Below are 24,474 nucleotides of genomic sequence, written 5' to 3' on the forward strand. Positions count from 1 at the left end.
GAACCGGACCCGAAAGACAGCGTCCCTGGCCGCCGTCCTCCCGAGTGAATGCGCCAAACGGGCCTGGCGCAGGGTATGGGCGCCGGACACCGCAGAGCATCCCAGAGCACGCGCGCTCGCTCCGCCCTACTCCGCTCCTCGCGTTTGGGGCCGGGCCTACCCTTGGGGCGCAGGCGCGCTGACCGCCGCGGCGAGGGGGGGTGGGGGTCGGCCGCCAGTGACGTCAGGACGCCGTGCGGGTTCCATCCCCCCCACAAGCCCCGGCCCCCAAGTCCCGCGCGGGCCGGCCAGGGGCGGGGCGTCGGGCCAGCTGAGCTATCCCGTCAGACCGCGCCAGTTTGAATGAAAGCTCCACAAGATGGCGGCGGTCGGGGCCGAGGCGCGAGGAGGTGAGGCTGGAGCGCGGCCCCCTCGCCCTCCCCGTTCCCAGGCAAGCTCCCAAGGCCCGGGCGGCGGGGCCGTCCCGCGGGCCAGCCAGACGGCGACGTGGCGGTTCCCCGGCCGCCGCGCCCCCGACTCCGGGACGCACGCTGCGGGCGCCTACCCTCCCCCAGGCCGCTGACCCGCCTCCCTGCCCGGCCGGCTCCCGCCGCGGAGGTGGGCACCGCGCGAGCCCCGGGCGCTTCGGCTGCGGAGCGTGGCCTCTCCGCCCGCTCGGCCCGGCCCCCTTGGCGTCTCCCGTGGTGGCTTCGGGGGTCGGGGCCGCTCTCCGGCGGTCCCCGGCTGGAGGTCCCGGAGGCCCGGCTACGACTGGCTCCTTTGTGGTGGTTCGAGCGCGGCGTGCGGCATGCGCCCGGGCCTTTGAAGTGGGAGGCGGGAAGCGACGCCCGCCGGCGTGAACATGACCTTAATATCAGAGGGGGAGAGGAAATCGGGGCGCCTGTGTGCTAAGGGGATAATCGAGGAACCCCCCCCCCCACAAGGCGGACACGCTAGGAGGTTGAGTGCCTCGTTGGAGAGTCGCCCAGAAAGTGGGTATTTGAGGTTGCAGCCTCTGGCTTACGGTAACTCTTCCACCCACCGGGAGCTTGGTGTTATTTCTGTGGACGCTGGGGAATTGGGCACCGAGCGCGCGTGGGTGTGGGCGTCGGGGGGTGTTGGTGTCGCGCACGCTTTGAGAGCCTGGAACTTTTCCGTGCGTTCTGGAATGTAAAGGTGTTTTCAAGCTCGCCTCCTCTCCACTTGGATTATGACCTCATTATCCCCGAGTTTTTCTTCCTTGGAGAATGTCAGGGGTTACTGTGAACTAAGCTAGCGGAAGGTGTTTGTGGTGGTCATGAACTATTTAATTTTGTCAGTGAAGTATTTTTCTACATTATTGGAGACTGTTGAGAGATTGTCGTTTTGCTTTTTTTTAATCACGTGTTTGCAGTTTTTCATATTCACTTTTTTTTTTTTTTTTTTAAATTCTCGAAGAGCATTTCCTTTGCGGGTTGTGTTTTGAATCCTCAACTAGATAAAAATGTTTAGGAAAAGCACACAAACACACCTTGGGTAGATACTCAAGAGGAACCTCCTTTATACGGGATTCCCTTAATGAGGTCAGCTTAACACAAAACGTCCTCTAGTTTTTTAGATGGAAGGGACTTACGGGGTCATTTCTCTCCTATCACTGTCCTACCCCCAAACGACCACTCCAAAGCAGTCGGCCTCTTCCCCCACGTTTTCTGGAGGAAAATACCTTTCTCTTTACTGCTTTAGGATGGAGTCGTTTGCAGCCAGTGAGATGGTGGAAATTATGCTTAAGGGTTTGTGACAATGAAGTCTCTGTGTGAGGTGGGGAGGATGAGGAAAGGGTGCGGGAAAAGTTACTGCCGCTAACAAGTGTTCTCCCTTTCCTGAAATTACCTCAAAACATAAAAGGTGATCGCAACTACCTTGGAGAGCTACCAAGTAAAGCTTGAGTTTACTGATAGATTTTGTTTGGTAACACCAGTTTTCTCCATTTTTTTCCAGTGAATGTGACAGCCAGACAGATTGAGACCTCACTAAAGTCACATAGCTCGGTGGCTGAGCGATGGGTAGGGCAGAGGACTTTTGATCCTGTCTAGTGCTTACCATGACACTAGCCCTAACACCAAGTTTGTTCCATTTTCCTAAACGTGTTTGTTAATTTACACTTTAAATTCAGTGTGGTAACATGCTACTTACAGAAATTTGAGGGTCAGATCTTCTGGAACACAATTAGTTTCTGGCTTCTGGAGGGTTGATGATAAGTATGTCCAATTTTCTTTGAGTTTAGTACATGGCTTATGTAAATTGAACACCGTTTTAAAAGTTTGGCTTTAAAAAAAAAAATACAGTCAATAAATATTACAAAATATCAATATACTCTCCATTTTTTTAATAACTCGAGTTTATTCAGCTTGGTGATAATATATTGCAGTATGGGTAAAATAATAAGTGGAATTAAAGCTTCATGCAACATTTCAAAGAAAAAACTAACATGAGTTTGTAACGTAGAAATATATTTTAATTAGATTTCATTTCGTTTTGTCCAGTTAAAAAAAAAATGAAAGTTATGTGTTAACGAATTATAATGTTGTTTTAAAGTATATTTTAGATACGTTTTTAAGAATAAGTGTCCTAGAGATTTACATTTTATTAAAATAGTGATTATAGTCTATGTAGAATACAATGAAAGTGAGAAACACTACCTCTGTTGACCTGCATCTGCATGTAATTTTTAAAAAGCTTACAGACGTGAAACATTTTCGAGTGACTTAATGGAAATCAACTGATGTCAGTTAAACATAGTGGAGTAGAAATCCATGAGAAAATCCAAGAACACCAATTTAACGAAATAGTTCCTTAATGTTTAACTTTTTCTTGAAGACACATAATTGGTTTCTTGTCATAGGAATTTTTAGTCTAAAATTGCCAGTTGTAAGTTGGGGAATAGAGGGTTTTTCTCTTTTTTATTTTAATTGAATAGCTATTTCATTAGTAAAGAATTCTATTTTCTTATTGTAGCTTGGTGTGTGCCTTGCCTAGTTTCACTTGATACTCTTCAGGAATTATGTAGAAAAGAAAAGCTCACATGTAAATCGATTGGAATCACCAAAAGGAATCTAAACAATTATGAGGTGGAATACTTGTGTGACTACAAGGTAGTAAAGGTAAGGCAAATGTCTAGCCCCTTACAAGAGACCTAATCAGACTTCAGTATTTCATATTTCTGTAACAAAAAAAGAACCTTAAAAGTAAGAAAAGCTCTTCTTAATGTTTAAAAAATTCTAAGCCATAATAAATTTATGTGTCCTATCATCTGTGTTGCCAAATAGCATTGAGAGGATTTTGAAGCTTACAATGTTCTTGCATTAGAATATTTTAGTGCTCATATTAGTGCTCATATCACTCTACATCCAACTCTTGATTATCTCCGTGTGGGTTACCAGAGCAAATGTTTGATCTCCAATTGTCTTTCGTTTTGTTCCTGGATCATATTTCCCCACTATCACCTGAAATGAACCTACCGTTTCAAACCAATTTTAGTGTTATTGAATCTCAAGAACATCACCATTTGCATTTCCTGCCATCCTGTCAAACTCCAGATTTAGTCAGGTTCTAGGTTATAACAGAATGGCCTGGATTACGAAGTCATTTCCAGCTTTTGTTTAGTACCTTAGAACTTAAGGAAACTCGTTTCACTTCTCTAAGCCTGCCTTTATTGCTCTTAAAAAATGGCAGAGTTGTTCTCTAAAGATACTTTGATCTAAACTTTATATTTTTGTGTAATTCATCTGTCTATAGCCTACCTCTCTTTCCAAGAACTGTTTTGGTCATTAATCTACCAATTCTATTGATAAGTGAATCGGGAATCCTGTTTAAGTCTTTGTTTTCCTCCTTCATCTTCTATATTGAATCAGTCACTAAATCCCATTCTTTCAAGTTCCTTTAGTATCACTGCCTTCCCCGCTCAGTGGGATCTTATGCTCGTGCATTTCACCGGCACTCTCAGCATCCTTCAGCCCCTGAAACAGCCCCAGTCATCTGCCATCTCAGTTTACAACCTATGGACTGACCAATCCAGCTGAGCATATTATACAATCATGCATATCAGCCCCATTATAACTTATTTCTGTTCTCACACTGCTCAGTTCTACCTGACGAGCTTTTAATCTTGCTTTTCCCATTCTTGTCAGCAGGTTTTCCAACTTGTATTACTTTTCTGGGTTTCTTACTCTACCCATTTCTTGTTTTCTGCTGAAGACCTCCTACCTCAATGAAAAATAGGATCCTTCATGTGTAAACTCTCAACTAACCGTCACCACCAGCTGTTCACTTATTCCTACTTCCAGAGGTGTCACCATTTTTCTTTTTTCTTCCTATCTACCCCTTCTAGGACTTTTTTTTTTTTTTTTTTTTTTTTTTTTAAAGACCCGGAGTCTCGCTCTTGTCGCCCAAGCTGGAGTGCAGTGGCGTGATCTCGGCTCACTGCAACCTCCACCTTCTGGGTTCCAGCGATTCTCCTGTCTCAGCCTCCAGAGTAGCTGGGACCACAGGTACTTGCCACCATGCCCGGCTAATTTTTGTACTTTTTAGTAGAGATGGGGTTTCACCATGTTGACCAGGCTGGGCTCTCTTTTTTTTACAGATATATCTCAGTCAGTAAACATATTCAGATCTTCCCTAACCTTCAAAGAATCTTCTTTGGCCTTGCCTTTCCACTCATGCAAGTGTTTTATGTCTTTTTACCACTGCATGTCCCATTGACTTTTTTTAACAGCTTTGTTGAGATATAATTCACATGCTGTTATACAACTCACCTATTTAAAGTGTACAATTCAAATTTTTTAAACCGGGCACAGTGACTCATGCCTGTAATCCTAGCACTTTGGGAGGCCAAGGCAGGCAGATCACTCGAGGTCAGGAGTTCGAAACAAGCCTGGCCAACATAGTAAAACCCTGTCTCTACTAAAAATACAAAAATTAGCCAGGTATGGTGGCGGGCCCCTGTAATCCCAGCTACTCAGGAGGCTGAGGCAGGAGAATTGCTTGAACTCCAGAGGTGGAGGTTGCAGTGAGTTGAGATCATGTCACTGCACTCCAGCGTGGGCAACAGAGCAAGACTCAGTCTCAAAAAAAAAAAAAAAAAACCCACAAATTTTCTAGTATACTTTAGGAGTCAGTTTTAGAACACTTTTCATTATCCCAAAAAGAAACACTAAACCCCTTAGCTACCACCCCTTACCCCAGATTTCCTCAATTACCCTTCTACCTCCAGCCCCAGGCAACCACTACATCTGTCTGTCCATTTGCGTATTTGGACATTTCATATAAAAGGAGTCATACCATATGTGGTCCTTTGTGATTGACCCCTTTCAGCATGTTTTCAAGGTTCATCCATGTTGTAAAATATATCAGTATTTCATTCTGTCTTATTGCCAAATAATATTTCATTGTATGAATATAGCACATGTAATTTATTCATCACTTCGTGGACATCTGAGTTGTTTCCATTTTGGGGCTATTATAAATAATGCTATTATGAACATTCGTCTACAGGGTTCTGTGTGGACATAAGTTTTCATGGTTCTTGGGTATATACCAAGGAGTAGAATTGCTGGGTCATATGGTGACTCTGTGTTTAACTGTTTGAGGAACTGCCAGACTTTTCCAAAGCACTGCATTTTACATTTCCACCAGCAGTGTATGAGAGTTTCAGTTCTTCACATCCTGGCGAATACATGATGTTGTCTGACTTTTTGATGATAGTTGTCCTAGTGGGTTTGAAGTGGTATCTCATTGTGGTTTTGATTTGTATTTCTCTGACTAATGATACTGAGCATCTTCTCCTGTGCTTATTGGCCATTTGTATATCTTTGGAGAAATGTCTGTTCGGATCCTTTGTGCATTTTAAAAAGTGGATTGTCTGTTTATTCTTGTAATCATTCTTCATATAGTCTGAATACAAATCTCTTATTAGTATGCGATTTGCAAAAATTTTCTCCCATTCTGTGAGGTGTCTGTCCACTTCCCATTAGCTTTTTAACCCACCTTATTCTGATTTTTGCCCCTCAGTAACCTTTTAGATGTCAGATTTGAAGACCTTGCATCTTATTCAACTTTTCCCCATTTAACACCGTTGGCTACCTTTTCCTCTTTGAAACTCTCATCTTTGGAGAGATTGTCTAGGTTTAAAATTTGCCTCTTTTACAAGTTGTGTGATCTTCAGCAAGTTACTTAGCCTTTCTTTCATTTTCTTCATCTTTGAAACAAGGATCATTATTGTACCATTCTCACAGGGTGTTACTAGCATTAAACGAGTTAATATAGATAGAATGCGTGGAACAAAGGCCGGCATAGTAATTATACTACATGAGCGTTTACTGTGATTATTGTTACCTCTATTCCTACTTCTTTTCCACCTGTTTTTCTTACTGTTCTTTATGAACCTTCTTTACTATCTCTTTTCCCTCCCTCCTCTGAAACGTTGATAGTCTTAAAGGCTCTGTTCTTGGCCCTCTGCTCACCTTGTAGTCGCTCTGTAGGCAGCCTCTTTCCCAGTAGTTTCTACTTGTATGTGTTTGGCTCATCATTCAATCTTTCTGAGGCCTTGAACCCTTTCTGGGCTTCATTTCGAACTGGATACCCTACAGGTATCCAAGTTCACATTCAAAACGGCACCTGTTTTCCTCCTTCATACCTGCGTTTTGCACTAGTGTTCCCTATCTTGGTTAACGGAAACGTAATTCTCCCACTTACCTAACCTAATGATTGCATATATCTTTAATTCTTTATTTCTTTTTACCCTCTAAATCTAATGGGTTATCATATTATGTTATCTCTGTCTCTTTGTCCTTTCCTGTTCATTCCTGCTGTACTTTCACAGAGAGAATTAGTAATAGTTACTCACGGGTCTGTGCTTACATTAAGGGAGCTACCAAGATTCTTGTACAGAATCCTGAGTTTTATAGTTCAGTTTCAGATCACTTTTGCTGTTTAGTTTCTCCTTAGTCTTTCTCATCAGTTCATCTCTTTTCTTGCTTTGGAATAAGTGACCTTCCTTTGCTCGCTTATGTCCTCAGTACCCCACATACTTCCCCCATTTCTTCTGCCTGGCATAGATATTGAATCTCTAAGCCAGCATTAGTTCAGCATACCTCTGCCTTTTTTCTTCTCTTTCTCTTTTTCTTTAACAAATTCAGAGTAGGTGAAGGATCTTATGACCTTGTCCTTTTCTTGTGTGGCCACCTCCACTTAGCTCATGAAAGACACTGTCTCAGTACCATATTCCACCATGCCATTATAGTTGTTCCTTAAACCTAGCTCTGATTGCATTCAAGCCTTGCTTTAGACCTTTTCATGGTTCCCTGTTTACCAGTCTCATCTGAGACACGTTAGCATAGGACCAAGGTTTTTTATCATCTGGCTACCTGCCACCTTTCCAGCCTCATCTCTTGTCATCTATCCTATTTTCTGAAATGGAAATATTTATAGATTATTTCATTTAGCTAAGATGTACTGAGCACCTGTTATGAGCTAGGTGCTGTTCTAAGCATTGGAAACATAGCTCAGAAACAGACACAGCTTGCATTCTAATGCCTTGAACATATCATGCACTTTTGTGTCCCCTTTCCTTATCTAATTCCCTCTTCAGAATACTACCATTTCTCTTCCCTGCTTCGCAAAATCCTACACAGCCTGCACAGTTCAGTGCAAAGGTCACCACCTATTGTAGAACCACCTGCCGTTTCTCACCTCCAGCAAAATTAGTTGATTTATGTTCAGGATTTACAAAGCACCATTCTTGTCATTATTCTAGAACTTGTAACACTTTATGGTCTTGTTTGTATCAGATCTTCCCTGCTAAATCATCCACCATTTGAGGGCTAGGACTGTCTCATTGTAGTCCCGGTACAGAACGGGTGTTTAGTCCGTGGTCATTGAATTGAATTGTCTTTTGCTTTGGTCATGTTTCTAGGGCGTACATTCACTATTAGACTAGGCCTTCCTGGCTTCATGCTTAGATGATAGCAGCATTCTGTTGACTCGTGTCTCCTGTTTGTTTTTCTCGTAGACTTACTCAACAATTATTTGAGTTTCTTCTGTGTGCCAGGCACTGTGTTAGGCACTGGGAATCAAAAGATTAATAAGAAACTCCCTCACTATAAAGAACTCACAGCCTAGTGAGAAAGTTTGACAAATAGCCCGTTGCAGTGTAGATGTATAAAAAGTGCTGTGGCACACATCATTACAAGATCTGTGGGAGGTGCACCTTGGATAGGTCACAGAAAGCTTCCCAGAAGTGATGTCCAATTGGAGCCTGTCCAAAGGTGAGCATTGTAATTGTCTGTGGCTTCTGTCTGGAGAATGAGGTGATAGTAGATGGACATGGGAAAGAATGAGAGGTGAGTGAAGGATTTTTCAGCCATCCTAAGGCAATGGGGAGTTAGTTGGCAGGTTCTAAAGAGAGTGACACATCAGGTTTGTAACTGAGAGAATTTTCTCTCTGCAAAAAAGAAAGGGGTTGATAGGGAGGGGGATAACACGTGCACAGCTGCATGTTCTGAATGGCTGTCATAGTAACCAGGCCAGAAACAGTGGTGCTTGGACTAAAGTATTAATGATGTTAAGGAAAAGTAGGTGTGCGGTTCTTCTGTTCTTTTTAAAAAAACAAGGATGTAAAATGTATGTCTGTGGCTTGTGGTCACAGGGTTGGGTGGGGGTATGGCAGTGAGGGTGCCAGGTCTAGGGAAAACACAGGTTTCTGACTTGGGCAGTGGTTTAGACAATGTGACTGTTCCCCAGGAATACAGGAGTAGGAACTAGATTGGGCTTGGGGACCCATTTCTGGTGGGTTTAAGTTCTACTTAAAATGTACTCAACTTTCTTGAGTACTTTCAAAATGTACTTTCTTGAGGACATTTTAAGTGGGACTTAAACCAACTGGAAGTGGGGCTCAAATCAATAGTGAGATCTAACTAGAAACATAGATCCTAAAGTAATTGGCAAAAAGATAGAGAGGGAAGCCTTGGGAGTGGATGCAGTTTCCTATTCATGAACTCAGCTAATATTTACTGGCCATCTACCATGTCCTGCACTAGGAATTGGGAATCTGAGCAATGAGTGATATGAGGGTATGGTCCCTGATACTTTGGAGTTTATTTTTCAGTGAGGGTAGAAATACCTTAAATGCAGTTGGACAAAGTACTTATTGTAGTTGAGGTAAGTGTTGATGTGACAGAAGGATCTCACTTATCCTGGAGAGACTGGGCAGGTATCCCTGAGGAACTGATGTTTCAACTTAGTACTAAAGGAAGAAAGGGATACGTGGGAGGGATTTCGAGGCAGAAGACAGCCTGACTTCAAGGAGTAGAAAGAGTGCCTTCAAGTAATAGAGGATGTGAGTGGAACAGAGCAAGTAGGAGGGAGCGCGATGAGGCTGGCGGGATGGGCAGGCCCCAGAGAGTGCTGCTCCTCATAGGCCGAGAACAGGATTTTGGACTTCCTCTTAAGGGCATAGAGAACCATTTAGTAGTTTTAAGCAGGGGAGCGGTGTGCTGAGATGTATGTGTTGAAAACATGACTCTGGCTGTTGTGCCCTGAATGGGTTGAGGGTGGCAAGAGGCGATTGCAGTAGCCCAAGCAAAGCAAATATGAACAGAGAACAAGGACTGAGGATGAGCTCTGAGAAGTAGGTGGGGACACTCGTAGGAAGGACTGTCAGAGACTGAGACACACTAGCAAGAGAGGTAGTCAGAAAATAGGAAGAGTTGGCCGGGCGCAGTGGCTCACGCCTGTAATCCCAGCACTTTGGGAGGCCGAGGCAGGCGGATCATGAGGTCAGGAGATTGAGACCATCCTGGCTAACATGGTGAAACCCCATCTCTACTAAAAATATAAAAATTGGCTTGGTGTGGTGGTGCTTGCCTGTAATCCCAGCTGCTCGGGAAGCTGAGGCACGAGAATCACTTGAACCCAGGAGGTGGAGGTTGCAGTGAGCCGAGTTCGTGCCACTGCACTCCAACCTGGTGACAGAGCAAGACTCGGTCTCAAAAAAAAAAAAAAAAAAAAAAAAAAAGGAAAGAAAGAAAATGGGAAGAGTAAGTCATGGGAACCAGAGGAAAAGATGATGTCAGCAGGAGAGTATTAAACAGTAGGTCAAAGAACTGGAAAGAATCCACTGGATTTAGTAATGGAGGGTCACTCATTCCCTTAGAGCACCTCTGAGAAGAGCCAAAGGAATGAATTAAAGAATGAACCAGACCGGATGCGGTGGCTTACGCCTGTAATCCCAGCACTTTGGGAGGCTGAGGCAGGTGGATCACCTGAGGTCTGGAGTTTGATTCAGCCTGACCAACATGGAGAAACCCTGTCTGTACTAAAATTACAAAATTGCCGGGCGTGGTGGTGCATGTCTGTAATCCCAGCTACTCGGGAGGCTGAGGCAGGAGAATCGCTTTAATCTGGGAGGTGGAGGTTGCAGTGAGCTGAGATCGCGCCATTGCACTCCAGCCTGGCTACAAGAGTGAAACTCCATCTCAAAAAAAAAAAAAAAAAAAAAAAAAAAAATTAACTGGAGGTAAGAAAGTAGAGTTAAGTAGGATGGACAATTTTTCCGTGAATCGTAGCTTTCAAGAAAACGAGAGGGCTACATGAGTATAAGGGTGTTTATAATTTTTTTCAAGTTTTTTTGAAAAGACCATTGTGATAGTATTTTTTTTTAATTTTGAGGAAATACTATGCATGTAGTTTTAAAAAGTGAATGTTATAAAAGGTCAGATACATCTACGCCGTGACCTAGTTTCAGTCTCTCACTCTTAGCAACTTAATATGTCTTTTAGAAATTCCCTACATATACAAGCGTTTATATCTCAGAGGAGGTTTAGTTTTATTTTGCTTTTTAAAAATGGAGCCTGTTTAAATGCTTGTGAGAACCAGCAGAGATACTGAAGAGACAAGAAGAATTGACCAAGGAAGTGCGTCTCTCTTTTCATGTCTGCATCCACCTTCTCTCTAGCTCCATGGCTATGGAAGGCTGGAAGTTAAGGCAGTTAATGCCTGGTGGTTTCCATTTTCTCTTTGCATTAGGAACAAAGGTCATACATCACTGAAAATAACACAGGATGTAGGGATGGGAACCTTGAACAAAGTGGAGGAGGTCTGAAATAGCCAACTTGAGAAATGGAAAGAATTCTGTGGGGGGAGGCAAAAGGTTGTTACTATTATAAATTCATGTCAAGGGTCAAGTTGAACTTAAAGGGTGTTAATTGTAGTAGTACTTAGTCTCAATGCAAGGCGATTTTTCTGCAGCATTATTGTTGCTACATCACCCCTTCACACAGAATAATTTCTGACAAAACTACGAGTATGTAAGATAGTTCAGTGAAGAACAAGATCCTCTGTACACATTGATGGACATGCACATAGCTTAGTAAGCTAAGCAATAAATATTGCCTATAGCTTTGGTTTCTTAAAGTATACAGGTACTTTTGTGTTTCGAGAACCACCCCTGTGCAGTATGGCACAAAATAATACTAGTCCACATCTGACAGTAGATTGATATTCCTAAAACACTGATTGAACCTAGGGTGGTTAAGAACTAGAATAACATAGAAATCGTTATACTACAACCTGTATTTGAGAGATCAGGAAAACAGAGCTCTAAGAAAATACTTTAACAATGTCATGTGGCTCACTTTTTTCAATTCTGTGTCTCTAACCCGGCTGTCACAATTCCTACTCTTACTGGCATGAAAATTCAGTGATTTTCCGTGACTATAATAGTTCTCAGACTATGCTCCTGTGGAACTGTGTGTTTTCATAATCAAATTCCAGTTATTTATTTAGAAACAGGGTCTCACTCTGTTGCCCAAGCTGGAGAGTAGTAGCGGCTGTTCTTGGCTCACTGCAGCCTTGACATCCCAGGCTCAAGCGATCCTCCCATCTTGGCCTCCTGAGCAGTTGAAACCACAGGCCATGTGCCACCACATGCTGCTAATTTGTAGAGACAAGGTCTCACTATATTGTCCAGGCTGGTCTCCAATTCCTGGGCTCAAGCAATCCTCCTGCCTCAGCCTCCCAAAGTGAGCCACTGTGCCCAGCCAGATTCAGGTTATTTTAACACTGATATTGAATATGATGATTATTTCAAAATTGGTAGAAAAAATTAGCTAGTGGAAAGACACATTTTTTTGTTCTTTGTCTTCCCATATGTTGCTTTTAAAGTTTTGTTGTTTGCTACCACTTGTTGGCTATAGACAGCAGGTGACAAATATTGAGAAACCATGAATTGCTACCTCCAAGTTTATCAGCTTGTATTTCCTTTAAGAATTCATACAGTTAGTGTTGTGATTTGTATATTGCATACCCTTTGCTATTCATATTTTTTTGTTATACATTCAGAAACATTTAGTCACAGCCTAAAATACGGTGGGCAGTTGTGCTCATTTGGGGGCTATAAAGAATAAGATTCCATCCCTTCCCGCAAATACCTTAGAGTTTAAATTGGAAATTGGAACAAAAAGGAGTTGGTGGTGATCAGTTCTTGGGTATGAGGGACAGGAAAGACTTCATAGAAGAGGTGATATTTACGCTGTTTTAAAAGATGAGACAAGCATTCATTGGGCCAATGGGAAAGGCCCTCCTAATTAGGGAGAAGTTTGTGAACAAAGCAGCAGAGGCATCAAAAGGCCTGGCATGTTGTTCATTGTGGCTAGTGTGTGTTGTGTGAATGGGGCCATCATGGAAGATGGAGCCAGAGGGGCATCAGGAAACAGTTCCAGAGTGACTTGCTTTCTGAAAAGAGGAACTTTGAACTTTATTCCCTAGGCAGGGTGGAAACCATTAACAGTTCTTAAGCAAAAAAAAAAAAAAAACAGTAACTGCTTCTGTGGATTTTTTGTTTTTACAAAAAAAAACTATAGTAAAGAAGGATAGAGTGTTTGAAGCTGTAAGTCTGGAATAGGGAAACCAGTTGGAAGATTAATGTAAGAATGCAGGCAAGAATTGAGGGCCTGGAGTGACTAACGCTATAGAAATAGAGATCGACAGGAAGAAGTCCATCTCTAAAGAAACTTGGTGATGATTGGATTGAGGAGAAAAAGGAATTGAGATAACCTGGTTTCTGGCTTGTGTGAGTAGGTCGACAGGTAAGATTCGCCATGATGAGGAATACAGAAATAATCTGATGTGGAAGGACAGTGGTGAGTTCTGTGTGGTTAGATTGCTTTAAGAAGCATCCAGTAGGCTATTGGATATATTGGGCTACAGATAAAACTTGGAGAGTCATCAGCATATAATTAATAGTTAAAACCATGGGGTGATGAGGTTGTCCAAAGAGATCATTTATAGTAGGAATTCTCTAAACCTGGAATCTAAATATCCTGAAATTACCCAAAATGTTTTATATGTGGTTTTTGTTAGAGAAAGGTCCATTGCTTTCATCAGATTCTCCAAAGGGATAAACATGTTCATGTGAAAAGGGGTGCCAGACAGGGTCCTGAGTGTCTCCATTGTGTAAGTGATGGGCAGGGGAAGCAGTCTCAGCAAGGAAAATAGAGAGGAGCAAGAGGGAAGTCTGAGAAATGGTTAGGTGGTGGCTGTTACCTTAGAGAGGTCAAATAAGAGGGGGTTGAAGAGTCCATGGGTTTGGCAATTAATAGATTTGTAAAATTGTTCCTAACTAACAAGATGGAGTTAAATGTACTTCATGAAGCTCCCCCAGAGGCACCATGGTTTCTGAGAACTTTAAGAACCACTGGCCTACAGTAAAGTTCAAGTGTCTCAGCCAAGTAAGTGTTACGGTTGTCTAAAATTTGCTCTTGCCTTACCATTACAATTTTAGCTTGTTTCAACATTCCGAACCTTAAAGCTAGACAGATCCATCTCTTCACTATTTTTTGGATATTTCATGCAAATCTTAGCTTTCAGCTTTTCCCATGTTTTTCATCTTCCCTGCCATGTTCCCTACTCAATCACTGCTCTCACTCCTTCAGAGTGTAGTGTGTACTGCTTTCTGTCTTCCCTTTTCTTATTGTCTGAGCTGTATTGATTTTCCTCTATATTCTGGTGATAATGTCTTACGTTGCTACTTATTTCACGTTATTGCTGCCTTTTCCCTATGAGATTTTACTCCTAAAGGCTAGTAATATATTTCCTCATACCCCCTAGTGACCAAACTTTCATATACTTATTATAGATACTAAAATATTGGAATGGCTAACTGACACCAAAGATAGTTGGGGGAAATGTCTTTTATTTTTTTTGGATACGGGATCTCGCACTGTCACTCGGGCTGGGCTGGAGTGCAGTGGTGTGATCTTGGCTCACTGCAACCTCCGCCTCCCAGGTTCAAGCAATTCTCCTGCCTCAGCCTCCCAAGTAGCTGGGATTACAGGCACCTGCCCGCCACCATGCCCAGCTAATTTTTTGTATTTTTAGTAGAAATGGGGTTTCACCATGTTGGCCAGGCTGTTCTTGAACTCCTGACCTCATGATTCACCCGCCTCGGCTGGGTAATGTGATTAAGAAAAAATTCATATGATGTATTCCAAATTACATAGGAGTGATTTATGGATCATTTTTGCCACTGGGATTCCATTTCTATAGGTAATCAAGAGTTGATTACATGTCAGAATAAGATACTGATATAATAAGCTTATGAATGTTTTGGCCTTTATTTGGCATTTTAGCTTATTGAATTTGTTTCTTAAAGTGGTTTTCTGTGTAAAATTATTTTTCAAAGTGGAAATATCTTAATAAAATATGCTTATAAAATGTAAGTCTACCAAGTTGACACAGAATCTTACTAATATTTCTATACTAGTCTGCTATAAGTATTCATGTTTTATAAGCATATTTCCTGTTCATAAATTCAAGTAGGTACCAATGTGATTAGCATACAAAACTTGTTCATTTAAAATGCAAGTGATTCATGTAAGATTAAATCCAATTAATTATTTTGGAAATCACATCAGTGGCCAGTGTTTTTAATGTTCCTGGATGACTTAACCATTGACTTAAAGCCACCATTTCTGTTTCTTTCATTGTTTACTGGGAACCTTTGGCATAACCCGGGCTATGGTAGGAAAAACTGTAGCCAAAAAAAGAAAAAGAGGACTAGGGTTGCATTGCTTGATTCTAGCATCTGAAATATTTTAAATGTTTAGAATTAAGGGGAGTAGAAAAGTTAGATGCTGCCAGTTGGATCTCGTATCTACTACAGTGTGAACAGATACCCGCCAACAGCAGTCCTGAATTGTAGCGGTCACCTGAAAGGAGGAAGAAATCCTTAGGCCTTAATGGGGCTCAATTTGACAAATACTAAAATGTACATCAAAGCTTTTTTTTTTTCCTGGAACCATAATATGTATTTCCACAGAAAGCAGTTTTTGTGCATATCCGCACACTATTTAATCACATTTTTTAAGAGAAAAAAACTTTTGACCAATTTTCAAAAGAAAGCAAAGTTTTTAATTCACAAGGATTACTGCTTGTTGAACAGAATATAATGAAACAACACATTAAGATGCAGATAGTGGGGATAAAATAAGCACACTCCTGGGTGGGTGCCTGGTTCCTGCACAGCTGCCTCATGGTGTCCCTCAGCCCAATTTGTGCCTCAGCAACATGGCAGATATCATATGGCTTAGACCTTTAGTCATTAATGCATTATAACTGTTAAAACAACTGTCATGGACATCTGTACTTTATATAAAAACTTTCTTAAAATTCTCAGGGAAAAGCAGTTATCTCAAGATTTTTCAGTATCTATGACTTAAAATGATAATGTAACTGTCCAATGCAGTTTAATCCCCTTTTTATTTCAGAAGACGTTTTATGATCTAATGTTACCCCTTGGGCATGTGGCTATATATTATTCCAGAAGAAAAAAAAAAATTACTGAGACCACTTCAAAATTTATTAGACACACAAGTGTGTTTTTTATCTTTTATTTTTTACTTTTTTTTTTTTTTTTAAAACATGGAGTCTCGCTCTTCTGCCCAGGCTGGAGCGCAGTGGCTCACTCACAGTCTTGGCTCACTGCAACCTCCTCCTCCTGGGTTCAGGCGATTCTCCTGCCTCAGCCTCCCAAGTAGCTGGGATTACAGGTGCCTGCCACCACACCCGGCTAATTTTTTGTATTTTTAGTAGAGAGGGTTTCGCCATGTTGGCCAGGCTGGTCTCGCACTCCTGGCCTCAAGTGATTCACCCACCTCGGCCTCCCAAAGTGCTGGGATTACAGGCATGAGCCACTGCGTCAAGCCTTAACTGCCTTTTTAAAAAGAAACTTAAACATGGCATTTTCTTACTTTAAGGGAGGAAAACAAGAGTCACTGGAGTGAAAAGACAAGATACCGTGGTGCCTTGTTGCCAAGGCATTGTGGCCAACAACAGGATAAATTAGAATAGTTGCTATTAGGTGGCATAAGTGCCTGCTACCTAATCCAGTCATGGGTGAGTCTAAATCAGCATTCTCTAGAAGAGAGCTGTCCGATAGAAATGTAATGCAAGCTGCAGACGCCATTCAGTATCTACTAACCACATTGAACAAAGTAAAAAGAAACAGCTGAAATTGCTTTCAAGAATATATTTGATCCAATATATCCAAAATATTATTTCAACCTGTAATCAAGATTTTTTTAAGTTGAGATACTTAATGTTCTTTTTTTTTTGTATAATACTAAGTCTTTAAAATTCAGTGTGGTTTTTTTTGCTTTGTTTTTTGTTTGTTTTGTTTGTTTGAGACGGAGTCTCGCCTCTGTCGCCCAGGCTGGAGTGCAGTGGTGCAATCTCAGCTCACTACAACCTCTGCCTCACAGGTTCAAGTGATTCTCGTGCCTCAGCCTTCCTAGTACTGGGATAACAGGCGCGCACCACCACACCCAGCTAATTTTTGTGTTTTTAGTAAAGATGGGGTTTTCCCATGTTGCCCAGGCTGGTCTCGAACTCCTGGGCTCAAGCGATCCATCCACCTTGGCCTCCCAGAGTGCTAGGATTACAGGCATGAGCCACCGTGCCCAGCCTTAGTGTGTATTGTATTTTAAGCATATCTCAATTCGGATTGGCCACATTTCAAGTTTTCAGTAGCTACATGTGGCTAGTTATAACTGTATTGGACAGTTCATCTCTAGAACATCTAGAGAACGTGTGCCCATGATGTTGAGAAATGAGTTCCCTCGTGTCTGGTGTATGATATTAAGTTATGGACATTAAGAATGCCTGAATCTATTGCTGGCCAAGTAAGCCACTAACCTAGGTCATAAAGAGTTAGCTTTGAGACCATCTATTTCCATGATCAAAATAAATACATCTGGGTTTAACCTACATCACTATTTAGTAACATAGTCGTAAGTTTCAGTACCTTCATCTTTTTCCAGGTAAAACTCTATAGCCTCTTATCAAATATGTTATGCCACATCTAAATTCCATATTTTATGTAATATAAGGAAAAATATTTTTATTTGTATGATTTATACTTCATTTTGTTAGGAACCTGTGACTACATGTCCTGAACTGTTAGTAATAAAAATGGTAATGGATACCTTACTCTTTAAGATTTTTAATTATTTTCGGTAAAACTGGGAAATAGCCATCTGATTTGCATTTTATTTTCTTTTGTATTTTAAGGATATGGAATATTATCTTGTAAAATGGAAAGGATGGCCAGATTCTACAAATACTTGGGAACCTTTGCAAAATCTGAAGTGCCCGTTACTGCTTCAGCAATTCTCTAATGACAAGCATAATTATTTATCTCAGGTAAAGAAAGGCAAAGCAATAACTCCGAAAAACAATAACAAAACTTTGAAACCTGCCATCGCTGAGTACATTGTGAAGAAGGCTAAACAAAGGATAGCTCTGCAGAGATGGCAAGATGAACTCAACAGAAGGAAGAATCATAAAGGAATGATATTTGTTGAAAATACTGTTGATTTAGAGGGCCCACCTTCAGACTTCTATTACATTAACGAATACAAACCAGCTCCTGGAATCAGCTTAGTCAATGAAGCTACCTTTGGTTGTTCGTGCACAGATTGCTTCTTTCAAAAATGTTGTCCTGCTGAAGCTGGAGTTCTTTTGGCTTATAATAAAAACCAACAAATTAAAATCCCACCTGGTACTCCCATCTATGAATGCAACTCAAGGTGTCAATGTGGACCTGATTGTCCCAATAGGATTGTACAAAAAGGCACACAGTATTCGCTTTGCATTTTTCGAACTAGCAATGGACGTGGCTGGGGTGTGAAGACCCTTGTGAAGATTAAAAGAATGAGTTTTGTCATGGAATATGTTGGAGAGGTATGTATAATTTGCCACGTAGTAAATGATGGGCACGTAAGGTTTATACTTTTGGAAAATTGCCTTTTTATCTCTGTAACAGATACTTGGTACATTTTGAAATTTTCATTTGCAGATATGTAGACATTTATTTTCTGATTTAGGAGAAGAGTTCACTGGCATGTTTAGAAATAAAAAACTTTTATGTGAACAAAGCAATATGTTAAATCGATATAGTCATCTTTCAACAAATACACATTCCTAGTAGTCAAACCTAGCATTTGTAAAATTTAAAATATGACAAGTGTTTTTATCCAAAAGTCCTAAGAAGAAACTGAGATGTAACGCATGCTGCTTTGAAACTTGAAAGTTTTAATTTACTTCATCTATTTGACCAAATATGGTTAAATGTAGTTGGCAGAACTCTATTTTGGATCAACATGAAAGATACTATATTTGTAAGTATTGTAAAATATACACAAGCATTTGTTGCATCCATAAGAAAATTAGGTTCTGTGCATCTGTAACTTACTTTTGAATTGTGAAGACCATTCTCAAAACTACCATACAAATACTAGCAAATTTATTTTTATACAAATCATATATTTATGTGTATATATATATGAATGTAAAAAGTATTTGCCATGTGTCACATACTGTTCTAAGCACTTGATGTATTAATTCACTAATCCTCTCCAAAACTCAGTGAGGTAGTACTATGTCTTTGTTGTTTTTTCTTTTTTTTTTTTTTTTGAGAGGTAGTACTGTTATGTCCATTATTATAGAGAAATTGAGCACCTTGCCCGAAGTCACACAGGTCACATAGTAATAAGAACCAACATTCAGAGCTCCAAAATCAGTCGTCTTCACCATGGCACCACACTGCTTCAAACTGAAGGGTAGGTTGAGCTGTGACTAGAAAGACAGGAGCATGGCTACATATCTGGAGTTGTCAACTCTGGATTTTTTAGTTGGAATTGGGTCACCTATAATTATCTGTATTCATCTAGAATTCTGAAACTAAATTAGGTGTCTGTTTTGATTCTTATACTTTTAGACAGTGGTAGGTTATTATAAATTATTCAGTATACAAGATCTTACATAATCAAATTATTCTTTTTGTTAACCAGAATTTTTTAAGTTGCATTCTTAATGAGTGCAGCAGCCAAATTTGGTTGGTAACATAAAGCACTTTAGACACTTTCAGTTTCTTAAGCTGAGCGTGTCATAAAACTGTTCTTAAGAGCTGAACTATGGATGACGATCTTAGACTTACAGAATTGCATGAAAATAACGTATTCTACAAAAACGAAACCTTCCATTCCAAAGTTAACATAGCTTCTCCCCTGTATTTTTAACAATTTTCCATTTGTAACTGCATATAGATAAGTTACAGGAAAAATGTGTCTGTATCATAATTTAGAGCATATACTTGCAGATTTAGTCTTTAACATTGTTTTGTCCTGTAGAGAGCTATGGTTGTATGGCTTTTTGAACATCCTAATTATAATGAAAGTAATGCAGTGTTTCAACTTACTGCTCAAATCCTGTTTAAAAAGTCATAAATCAACTGGGTACAGTTAATCCCAGCACTTTGGGAGGTCAAGGCTGGAGGCTCACTTGAGCCTAGGAGTTCCAGACCAGTGTGGGCAACAGAGTGAGACCCCACATCTCTACAAAAACTAAATCATTAGTTGGGCATGGTGGTATGTACCTGTGATCCAGCTATTCAGGAGGCTGAGGCAGGAAGATCACTTGATCCCAGGAGTTCAAGGATGCAGGGAGTCATGATGGCACCACTGCATTCTAGCCTGAGTGACAGAGTGAGACCCTGTTTTTTAAAAAAAAAAAAAAAAAAGTCATCAATCTTTTGCATTATCATTTTTCTTCCCCTCATTTTCCCACCTCTTTCCATCTGACTCTTAGTGTGAATGTTTGCTTTGATGACACTCGAATTTCTTACTTTTTAAATATTTGTAAGTATTTGCATATTAATAGACATGTAGATGAATGCTTCTTTAGTTCAGTAGCTACGTAATATACTGTAGTTTTTTCTGTTTAGGTAATCACAAGTGAAGAAGCTGAAAGACGGGGACAGTTCTATGACAACAAGGGAATCACATATCTCTTTGATCTGGACTATGAATCTGATGAATTCACAGTGGATGCAGCTCGATACGGCAATGTGTCTCATTTTGTGAATCACAGCGTAAGAAGACATACGTAAACTTTAGACGTGACTAACAATTCAACCTAGTACTAGTTTCCATAGCTAAAAAATAATTCTCTTTAAACTACATATCCTTTTAACATTTCCAAAATACGTATTTTATAATGAGGGCAGCTTCTGTTGAGTTATGGTATTATTGCTGTATTAGGAAAAGTAAACATTGAGGTGCCTACCGAGTATTAATAGCATGTATTTTGCAAGAGTCTTTACATATATTACTTCATTTAAACTTTCTAGTAACTTTGTACAGTAGGTATTATTTTCATATTACAATGAGCAGAGCAATTAAGAGGTAAAGTGTCCAAGAATTACACAGAACTGTGTCTTAATGGAAGTTAACACGACTAAAGGTAAATGTATTTTCTTAAAATGTAAACATGTTACAACTTTTTGTAAAATTTAAAGATTTGTAGAGTATGTAGGGCTATTTTTCTAAATTATAAATTAGTATTTTTCCTTACCTTTTAATGTCTGAAAACACTTAGAATACAGCTGGAACTTAACTGCAGAATTCTGGACTCTATAAAAACTATTTCCAAAAATTAGGGAAGTTAATAATTTTGGGTTACCTACTAAGTACTAAGTGGATAAACATTAGGCTTGTTAGGTTGACATTATCTTCATTTTGTAGATAATAAAGATAGTGTGTCTCACAAAGTTATATAGCTGAACATATAAAGGATGGTAGACCATGTTAAACTTTTGATGGATTTCATAGTAAGAAATTAGTGTATGATTAGCAGAGACCTTCTGGTCCCTTGTTTGTTGATTAACATTGAAGAATTTTTTTCTTAATGATAAATTCGAGATAGTCTCAAAATAGAGATATTCTATCCAAAGACCATTACACAGTTTTGATTCCTTAGTATGACTCACTACATCTTTTTTCTTGCATATTCCATAAGTTACTGTCATATTCTCAAAACATCGAAGAGTTTGGATCAAAAGTTTAAGCAGTGAAACTCCATACAGTGTAACATTTGATTTCTGTAGTGCAGATTTGATTTTTTAAACACAGTTATTCTAGTTCTTTAAAGTATGTGCCTTACTGAAATAGTTACAGGTGAAATAATAATGTAATCTGGGATTTGCATTGAAATTCTCCAGGAAAAAAAGAAACTTGGGACTAGATGACTAAGATTGGCAAGCATGTTACTAATTGTTGAAGCTGCATAGTGGATACATAGGGATTTCTTATTTTCTCTATTTTATACTTGTCTGAAATTTTTATAAGGGAAAACAATCTTTTTAAATGTGCATGCCTCAAAGACCTCTAAGCAATAAGCAACTTAATTTCCAGTGGAACTTAAATCTCTTGGAAAGTAAACATTTTATATGGCATGTAGAAGGGCTTGTTCACACCGTTTTTACTTAAATGGGTTCTAATGTTCCTTTTTAGTGTGACCCAAATCTTCAGGTGTTCAATGTTTTCATTGATAACCTCGATACTCGTCTTCCCCGAATAGCATTGTTTTCCACGAGAACGATAAATGCTGGAGAAGAGCTGACTTTTGATTATCAAATGAAAGGTATGCTTTTCAAGTACCGTTTATTTGTTGTCAGTTTCAATATGAAGAATCAAATCTGACTAGGAAGAGACCTTAGATATCTGAACCAAACTAATACTAAAGATGAAAAGTTGAAGCTCTAAGTTGGTCATCCTAAGGTCCAAAGCTAATCCGACAGCTAATACTACAACCCAGGTCTGCCTGACCGTCAGCTGAGGAATGGTTCTACGTCGTGTTTTCTCAGAACTTCCATTTTGGAAACTGATTTATTTATTATAGAATCTTTTCTTAATACTGTACTACTTGTATTTTTTTTTTTTTTTTTTTTTTTTAACTGTGGGCTAAGCATGGTGGCTCCTGCCTATAATCCCACCGCGTTAGGCTTGAGCCCAGGAATTCAAGACCAGCCTGGGTAACATGGCGAAACCCTGTCTCTACAAAATATGAAAAAACTAGCTGGGTGTGGTAGCATGTGCCTGTAGTCCCAGCTACTCGGGAGACTGAGGTGGGAGGATGGCTTAAGACAGGGAGGTTGAAGCTACAGTTGAGACGTGAATACCACCACTGCACTCCAGCCTGGATGACAGAGACTCTGTCTGGAAAAAAAAAATCAATATAAGCCTACAGTTTTGAATTTTTACTAAGAGATGTATATTCAAAAGATAGAAAATATGATTTAAATCACATACAGATTTATTCTACTCCTACTTGAACCTGGCTTTTAAAAAGAATATTTAATTCTATTTGCTTTATTGTGACAATATAAATGTTTTGAATGATGGCCTTTACATATTGTCATTGCTTAACCTCTTACATACTGTGCTTTTATATACTGTGTGAAATGAGTGTGTATTAGATATTCCCAGTAAGTTTCATCATTTCAGAAATCCTTTCTCACAAATATGGGCTAATAACATAAACTTTACCTATTATTAACCCGCACCATCCTTTCAAGACAATTCATTATGATTTGAATCTGAATATTAACATTTATTTGTAAATATTTCAAAGGGAACTAACTACATTTCCTTGGGAGTTAACTTACTCTAAGGGTCTTGACCATGTAAGTACCCTCTAACACTGATAATAAAGCTAATATAATAGAAAATTTGAAATTTATTCTAAATTGTCTTAACTCTCTTTCTGTATTTCTTTTTCTGTGTCTTCAGGTTCTGGAGATATATCTTCAGATTCTATTGACCACAGCCCAGCCAAAAAGAGGGTCAGAACAGTATGTAAATGTGGAGCTGTGACTTGCAGAGGTTACCTCAACTGAACTTTTTCAGGAAATAGAGCTGATGATTATAATTTTTTCCCCAATGTTAACATTTTTAAAAATACATATTTGGGACTCTTATTATCAAGATTGTACCTATGTTAATTTACAATTCATGTTTCAAGACATTTGCCAAATGCCTCTGAAGAGAGGGTCACTGGGTCTCATAGATTGATTTGAAGTCTACGTATCTATAGTGCTTAGAGACCAAACTAATGGAAGGCAGACTATTTACAGCTTAGTATATGTGTACTTAAGTCTATGTGAACAGAGAAATGCCTCCCGTAGTGTTTGAAAGTGTTAAGCTGATAATGTAATTAACAATTGCTGAGAGATCAAACATTCAGCTTGCCATAAACCTCAAATTTGGAGAAACAGTTAATTTGGGCAAATCTACCAGTTCTGTTTTTGCTACTCTGTTGTCATTCCTGTTTAATATTCACTGTACTTGTATTTGAGACAAATAGGTGATACTGAATTTTATACTGTTTTCTACTTTTTCATTAAAACATTGGCATCTCAATGATATAGAAATTTAAGGTATAAAATTAAATGTAAAAATTAATTTCAGCTTCATTTCATATTTTGAAGCAATCAAGACTGTTGTGATGAGTGTATGTCTGAACCTGTAATTCTTAAAAGACTTCTTAATCTTCTAGAAGAAAAATCTCTGAAGAGCTCTCTCTAGAAGTCCAGAATGGCTGGCCATTATGCTTCTTTGAAAAGACAGGATAATGGGACCAGGACGGTTTTTTGGAGTACCAAGCAAGGGGAATGGAGCACTTTAAGGGCGCCTCTTAGTAACATGAATTGGAAATTTGTGTCAAGTACCTCCGGTCTAAACAGTCTAAACAGTAAAACAAGCTGCCTGGAGAGCACCTGTACCTAATGATACTGTAATGTACATTAACATTACAGCCTCTCAATTTCAGGCAGGTGTAACAGTTCCTTTCCACCAGATTTAATTATTTTTATATTTCCAGCAGGTTCTTCTTAAAAAGTAATCTATATTTTTGAACTGATACTTGTTTTATACATGAATTTTTTTTAGATGTGATAAAGCTAAACTTGGCCGAAGTGTGTGCCTGAATTATTAGACCTTTTTATTAGTCAACCTACAAAGACTAAAATAGAATATATTAGTTTGTAAGGGGGTGGGAGGGTTCCAGCATAGTATCGAATCTCAATCAGGAAAAACTATGCTTTCATGTCTGATTCTGAGATTTCTCATC

General features: G+C 39.6%; 2 protein-coding genes across 9 annotated transcripts in view; one reads left to right on the forward strand and one right to left on the reverse strand.

The window, feature by feature from the left end:
* The first annotated feature begins 257 nt into the window (after positions 1-257).
* On the forward strand, positions 258-23,807 carry SUV39H2 (SUV39H2 histone lysine methyltransferase). Of its 8 annotated transcripts, XM_037983350.2 has the most exons (7): positions 3,023-3,119; positions 8,024-8,279; positions 13,639-13,739; positions 17,578-18,249; positions 20,291-20,437; positions 21,858-21,987; positions 23,136-23,807. In XM_037983350.2, exons 3-7 carry the CDS (start codon positions 13,680-13,682, stop codon positions 23,240-23,242), a joined length of 1,116 nt encoding a protein of 371 aa, XP_037839278.1. In that variant the 5' UTR covers positions 3,023-3,119; positions 8,024-8,279; positions 13,639-13,679; the 3' UTR covers positions 23,243-23,807. The 8 variants fall into 8 exon arrangements, with proteins under 8 accessions (XP_037839277.1, XP_008000539.1, XP_008000534.1 ...); XM_037983349.2 differs by lacking the exons at positions 8,024-8,279; positions 13,639-13,739 and adding an exon at positions 258-389 and having other exon boundaries at positions 2,974-3,119; XM_008002343.3 differs by lacking the exons at positions 8,024-8,279; positions 13,639-13,739 and adding an exon at positions 421-971 and having other exon boundaries at positions 2,974-3,119.
* Positions 18,508-24,474, reverse strand: part of DCLRE1C (DNA cross-link repair 1C) — a 56,836-nt gene continuing 50,869 nt past the window's right edge. The window contains exon 15 of the mRNA XM_073018742.1: positions 18,508-20,059. Within this exon, the coding sequence (XP_072874843.1) occupies positions 19,958-20,059 (102 nt within the window). The 3' untranslated portion in view covers positions 18,508-19,957. The remainder of the gene's footprint in view (positions 20,060-24,474) is intronic.

This window comes from Chlorocebus sabaeus, chromosome 9 (genome assembly GCF_047675955.1).
Source record: "Chlorocebus sabaeus isolate Y175 chromosome 9, mChlSab1.0.hap1, whole genome shotgun sequence".
Lineage (NCBI taxonomy): Eukaryota > Metazoa > Chordata > Mammalia > Primates > Cercopithecidae > Chlorocebus > Chlorocebus sabaeus.